Here is a 7,198-nt window from a genome sequence, read left to right as displayed (position 1 = left end):
CGGAACTTGGCAGTTTATTAACATCTATAAGACATACTTGGGTTGTTTATGCGTTTATGCGTGTGCGCGTGAGTGCGCGCGGGCGCTTGTGCGCTTGCTTACGTACGTTTCTTCTGCACGTATCGCGCGGATCGTTGAACTAGGCATTAAACAGTTTGAAAATTTGTTCCCCTGATTTTTGAAAACACAGAGCCTTCCTCTCTCGCAATAATTTGCTCGCCAATGTATCGGTGAAGTAATGGATCACCGACCGCGAGCTTTGACATTGGGTAGTTGGCGCTCGATACTCATTTGAAACCTTATAGTCTGCCGAAATAATCGGCTACCTCGTAAGGGACATAGGAGTCGCGGAGGCAGGTTTCGCCCAAGCGGAGCCATCCATATCGAAACTAAAAGTCTCAATGGGGTGACCGTCATCGTCGTATAAGATCATACTTCGCTCTCAACCAGTCGGTGCGCCTGCCCTGACATCAGCGAATTTCACGAGTGGTCGTGCAACTCTCGGGGCTGCTGCTGGCATCGTCCGCCAGTTCGTCGGCCTCGTCATTATCCATCTCGCAGCCGACTATCCTTTCCCTCGCGTAGCTCTCGCCCACGAGCTCCATCTCGGCGTCGCTGTCGCTGCTCGGGCTGGGCGGCTGGAGACCGTAATCCCCGCCAAAGTCGGCCAACGAGCCGCGCTCGTCCATCTCGTCCTCGTCATCCTCGTTCCGCGCCCGGCTGCGTTGCGAACCCTGTCTGTGGTGGTGCGGATGATGGTGATGGTGATGATGATGGTGATGGTGGTGATGCAACAGCCCGTGGTGATGGTACTGCTGCTGATTGTGATGATGGTGGAAGCAGCGGCCCGTCCTCTCGTCGACGTGCTGCTGAAGGTCGTCGAGGTGGGGCGGGCCCGGACCGATGCCCAAGCCGGTCTCTTGGACGCGCCGTTTTAGGCGTCGATGGCAGAGGAAGCAGAGGACCAGCAGCCCAAGGACAGCGAGACTCGCGCTTCCCGCTGGTAAGGCGTAATAGTTCTCCGGAGGCGGGGCTACGGTGCCTGCAACAACACAGCGGAAAGTGTGCCGAGGCGCGCCACGCATCACGGGATTTCACACGATCGTCGGTTCGATGGTGAAAATGGTGGGGATATGGTGGTCGTGATATGGGGATGGGACGGGGCGGAAGGAGCACACGGTCCGATTTCAGTATTTCTCTGGTCGGATATTGTATGCGTCCGAGGGTCGAGTGACTTTCGACTTTTACATTCGATTTGTCAATTTGCGGTTGCACTCTAAATTTATAAGATTAAAATTCACGATCCCTCGCTTGCCTAATCGGCGTATTTTACTACCGGACATACACACGCGCGCGGCCAAACGTAAATTATGCATCCGCGTCTCTTATTGTTTGCTCAAACGAATTGGGCGGCCTTCTATCGGCAAATAATAATCGATCAAACTCGGCTAAGATTAAATGAATCCGAGCTTATAGAATATTGTATAATTAAAGCACTGGCCAGTGCTTGGTTGTCAGTTAGTTTGAAATTTTCAATTATATTTCATTTGGAATTCTAATTTGGTATATTTTTAGAGTGCGCGCCTTTGTTGCTTATGCTTTCATTATTCCTATAGGCATTCGTATAGTTACAAAAACTTTGTCGCTTCTCATTATTTTTTCAGTCGCTTTTCATTATTCGACTCTCGATAACGTACAGATGAATTTCCGATAATGTAAATGGTGGAGAAAAATTGGATGTGGCTCGGTGCTATAATTATTATTTAGGTCAATCGGAATCTAGCTATGCGATTTGCCCATGCGACGGAAATCAGGTTTCTTACATCGAAAACTCATCTGTAATTGTGTAAATTCTTGAAAAGTAGTATTGAACGAAAATATTGATAAACTCATGTATATATTAAAATAGAACACAAAAGTATAATTATCGCTACTGCGGATTAATTGAATAATCGTATTTGATTGAATATTAATATTAGTTTAACGTAAGTATATTTTCAATGTTTTATTCAATAATAATTAAATTACCTAATGATCCCTCGATTCCATTTCTTTATTAAATCTTATCCGCTAGATTTTAACATATAAATCTCTATCGACTAAATCGGCAAAATTTATCTTCATGACATAAAAGAATAAAAATGTAACAATATTGAATTTAGAATAAATTTCTGGCTTTACATCCTTCATATTAAGTCCATCATCATCCTTAACAATGAGAAATCAAATATGCTTATTAAGGTTTTATTTTCATTTAAAAATTACTCCTCTTGATTTCGAAGAATTTATTCAGAATGCCCAATTAATTTCACGCGCCAAGTGATAATATTTAATTTGATTATTATTAAACTATTGTTACATTATATTAATAAAGATATAATTTTTTAATAATAAGCCATATAAGAAATATTGCTACTACTCATTCGCATTTGAATAAATACAATTTTAAAATGAAATATACATTATATATTTTATATCCGATGTACGATCAATATATACGTAAATGATAAATGCTTGAAAATATCAACAATACGTTTGTATTTCATAATTTTAATACATCTCATATATTCTTACAGAATTGTTAAAAAGCGACACAATTTATGTAACAATTACATCATTATATTTCGAATTATCTATAATATTTAATAAAAAGATGTGAAATCAAACTTCTACATTGATTGAACATAATGTAAATATCTCCAATCATATTTAATATATAAATTCTGACGAGATAATAATAAATAATAATTTCTTCAATATTGACTATTGATGAAAAATTCATTGCCGATGCTTGTAAGCTCAAATTAAATTAATATGTCCTCTTAACAAATGCTTTATCAAAGGAACATTTCAATTATATTTATATATTTGAACTGAATTTACAGTGATCACGGGTAATGTAAGAGATTTCACATCTTCTAAATTATATTGCTATTTACTTTCGGAAGCAGAAGGTCCTTTTTGAAAGAATTACTTTGAGAGGCACAGTAAATAAATAATGAATAATTAATGTTACGGTACTGACAAGTCCTTGAAGATTAAAACACTCATTAAATAAGAAATAAATTCATTGTCTTTACATTGTCTAAGTAAGTAATATAGTTAAGGAAAAGATAATAACAATGCGTAAATTAAACTAATAAATGAAATTTTACGTACATATTTGTATAAATATTTTTATGCACGAGATAGTCGGGATATTTTTTTAAAATCGATAAACAAATTATAAATAAATATTGACCTTCCCTTCACTGTTTGTTTTATTAATTTTAATACGTTATTGGAGAAAATTAATAGTATAGTAAAATATAAATTTTTGCGATACCTCATTTTATATATTATACTAACATTGGTCAGTGTTAAAATAAAATAATAATAATACTCTTTATGATAAAATAATTTATTTTCAATAAATCAATTATGCATCAATTACAAATAGAATAACAAACATTAAAAACTTATAATACTTGTTTTAAATGTTTCTGTAACAATATAAAAAATATTTATAAACTCGTCTTATAAAATTTCGGTTGAAAACAATTTATATTTTTCTGTTGGATAATTTACATTATTTCTTTGCTTTTTACAATATTTATTTCTTTCCTTCAGGACGTTTTGCTTTATATACAAAAATTAAATAAATAAATAATAATTACGTAATAACGAAATACATAATTTTATTTGTCAATAGATGCTATGATATGCTATGATATGTAGATGAATATGGAAATTAAATGAACTATACATGCGATACTTTTAAGCATTTATATTTATTTAAAGTAATGAGACTATTTGTGCATTATGCATGTTAGCTTGGTTTGTCATGCAAATGGAATAAATGAAAATTAAATGTCATAATCATACGATAACATAAATGTGATAAAAATTGCTTATTCTCTATTTTAGCAAAACATACAAATATTTCATGAATTTTATTCATTCATTTTAATGAATTCAATTAGTTAATGTCACTTGAATACTGAATTATGCTTTTATTTATATCAAAAAATTACCGTAAAATAAATTTTTATTGATTAAATAATGAATATATATTAATGAATCTATTTAAAGCTTCGTGTATATATACATTGACTTAAAGTTTCTAAAACTTTTTTAATAAACAACAAATTGGTTGTTCAGATATTTATTTTAAAATAAATATTAATAATTAAAATATCCATCTTTATAATTAAATATATGAATTAGATAATTAAATATATTCGATCCTGCAGTGAAATATTTAATATTATGTTCGGAAACGAATGAAAAAATAAAAAATAAAAAAAAGTTATTCCAAGACAATAGCAATTTTTGCTAATAAAGCCATAAAACATAGCTGTCTTTATTTAATAATTTATTACGATTATTCATTCATTGCCCAATTTTTTATAGAAAATGAAATTTTGATCAAAGTTAAATAAATTCTTACTATAATTTTTCTAATAGCAATAATTTATTATACCACTCGTCGCATAAATTTATTATAATTATTTATTATAATTATTTTTTTTTTTTATGTTGTTTGAATTAAATTATTCCTTAATAGATGAAGAAATTTTTACGGTACATCGTACTACCGGCGCAAGATTTTTCATATGAAAACCAAAAATAAATTCTATGAATATTCTATGAATATAATAAATATTTAAATTATAATTATCATTTAAGATATACGAATTATGCATCTTTTCCACTAATCTCGGCATAAATATGATTTTATTTAATATTTATATTACAACCTGTTTTATTAATTATGTAAAAAAAAAAATGCTCTTACATAATGATATTCATCTTTAATCAAGAGTTTACAAACAATCACTTTATTAATAATTACAGACTAAACTTGGAACACTATTTAAAAGTAGAAAATATTTTATAAAGTAAGATATCCCGTTTAACAATAAAAATAAAATATATTATTTTGTATATTGTTGAATAAATCATAGATATACTTTTGTTCATTAATAATTTTAAAATTCCTACTTTGTGTATTGATTCTTAAGAAAAATGGGATCATCGTAATTGAAAACAGATTATACCATAGTAGAAAAGGCAGAAGGAGCAGAAAATGAGAAAAAAGGCATACGATTTTCTTACACCTGATATTTTTACTAATCATATTTAATGTTGAGACGGTAAAATTTTTAAACGAAAATTTGAGAAAAAAAGAGATATTCATGGTAATAAATCAAAATAAAATTATTCCGATAACCAGGATTATTTTTATTTAGAGTCGTAGCATTAAACTTTGTTGCCCTTAATTATCAATGAAACGAATTTATTTTATACGAAAGCATAAGCGGTCACCTGAACAAATATGACCTCAATATACCAATTATTATTACCAGATATTCTATGAAATAGATAATTGTAAAGAAATTTTATCATAATATGCAAACTCAGTTAATTATTCCGTAAATTATGAAAATATTTATTATACATTATCGGCAATTGTCATTATTTTTTGCACGCATTTTATTTCCACTACAGTGCTTCACATTACAGGTGCAATACTCTTCGGAATTAAAGTTAAAAGCTATCCAGTCCTATAAATAATTTAAGCCGTGTAAAATATTAAAGTCGATGAGTTCTAGAATTACTTATTCAGTTTTATAAATACGCCGTTGCAGTTCGAAGTTAAGAAATAAGAATGAAAAAGAAACGTCTAAATCCAAAAATAAATCTTGATGTACCACTTCTTCTTCTTCTATTATTGAATAATCAAACGGTCCTCGAAATAAATCGAGTCCCCAGGACTTTAAAATGCAAAAGACACCTTTTATCTCGCGCACCTTTAAATCAAACAAAAAATATGACGAAATTCGTGGCTTTCTCAGCCCCGTGCTCAAACACTCCGAGTTCCAAGACTCATTAAGCCTCACGATGCATTAATAGCGGCTGAGTAAGCGCGAGCGCGCAATTAAAGCGTTGCGCAAGGAAAACGCCATCAAGAAAATGAAAGCGAAGCTCAGCGTCCGCGAATAAAAGCAATGAGTAGCGGAGAGCCAAGAGCGCAGCTTTTATTTGTACAGAGTATACATAGTGATACGTAAAGTTAAAGACAGAGACAGATACAGAGTAAAGAGAGAGTAAGAGAGAGTAAGAGAGAGTAAGAGAGAGTAAAAGAGAGAGTAAGAGAGAGTAAGAGAGAGAATAAAAGAGAGTAAGAGAGAGTAAGAGAGAGAGTAAGAGAGAGTAAAAGAGAGAGTAAGAGAGAGTAAGAGAGAGTAAGAGAGAGTAAGAGAGAGTAAGAGAGAGTAAGAGAGAGTAAGAGAGAGTAAGAGAGAGTAAGAGAGAGTAAGAGAGAGTAAGAGAGAGTAAGAGAGAGTAAGAGAGAGTAAGAGAGAGTAAGAGAGAGTAAGAGAGAGTAAGAGAGAGTAAGAGAGAGTAAGAGAGAGTAAGAGAGAGTAAGAGAGAGTAAGAGAGAGTAAGAGAGAGTAAGAGAGAGTAAGAGAGAGTAAGAGAGAGTAAGAGAGAGTAAGAGAGAGTAAGAGAGAGTAAGAGAGAGTAAGAGAGAGTAAGAGAGAGTAAGAGAGAGTAAGAGAGAGTAAGAGAGAGTAAGAGAGAGTAAGAGAGAGTAAGAGAGAGTAAGAGAGAGTAAGAGAGAGTAAGAGAGAGTAAGAGAGAGTAAGAGAGAGTAAGAGAGAGTAAGAGAGAGTAAGAGAGAGTAAGAGAGAGTAAGAGAGAGTAAGAGAGAGTAAGAGAGAGTAAGAGAGAGTAAGAGAGAGTAAGAGAGAGTAAGAGAGAGTAAGAGAGAGTAAGAGAGAGTAAGAGAGAGTAAGAGAGAGTAAGAGAGAGTAAGAGAGAGTAAGAGAGAGTAAGAGAGAGTAAGAGAGAGTAAGAGAGAGTAAGAGAGAGAGAGAGAGAGAGAGGCTGCAAGGCTGATGCATGTGAAAAAAGAATGATTAAAAGAAGGCGTGTTTGTTGTGCGATAGGGTAAGACTCACGTGAGATGGTTAAGAAGAGGGGAGATTATTTGTTCATAGAGGCATGCCGTTATCTTCGATCATCGGTTCAGATGGTCACGAACACAAAGCACAGAGAGAGAGGAAGCACGGCTGTGTGTCCAGACAGCGCTGGAGCCGAGACGGCCGCGGCTACACCTGCGACCACACCATACACAATACCATTCCCACGACCCGACCACTTTTTCAATTCCATTCGATTTACGCGGATCCCACCTTCACCCACCCTCAGC

General features: G+C 33.7%; 1 protein-coding gene across 1 annotated transcript in view; it reads right to left on the bottom strand.

Annotated features, from left to right (window-relative positions):
• Positions 1-352: 352 nt before the first annotated feature.
• The window catches only part of LOC105363793 (tolloid-like protein 1), a 16,699-nt gene continuing 9,853 nt past the window's right edge, over positions 353-7,198 (bottom strand). The window contains exon 11 of the mRNA XM_011501579.1: positions 353-1,042. Coding sequence (XP_011499881.1) covers positions 471-1,042 — 572 coding nt within the window. The 3' untranslated portion in view covers positions 353-470. The remainder of the gene's footprint in view (positions 1,043-7,198) is intronic.

The sequence above is a fragment of the Ceratosolen solmsi genome, unplaced genomic scaffold (genome assembly GCF_000503995.2).
Source record: "Ceratosolen solmsi marchali unplaced genomic scaffold, CerSol_1.0 scaffold28, whole genome shotgun sequence".
NCBI lineage: Eukaryota > Metazoa > Arthropoda > Insecta > Hymenoptera > Agaonidae > Ceratosolen > Ceratosolen solmsi.
The sequence above is the reverse complement of the archived record's forward strand: the minus strand, read 5'-3'. Positions and strand labels throughout refer to the sequence as shown.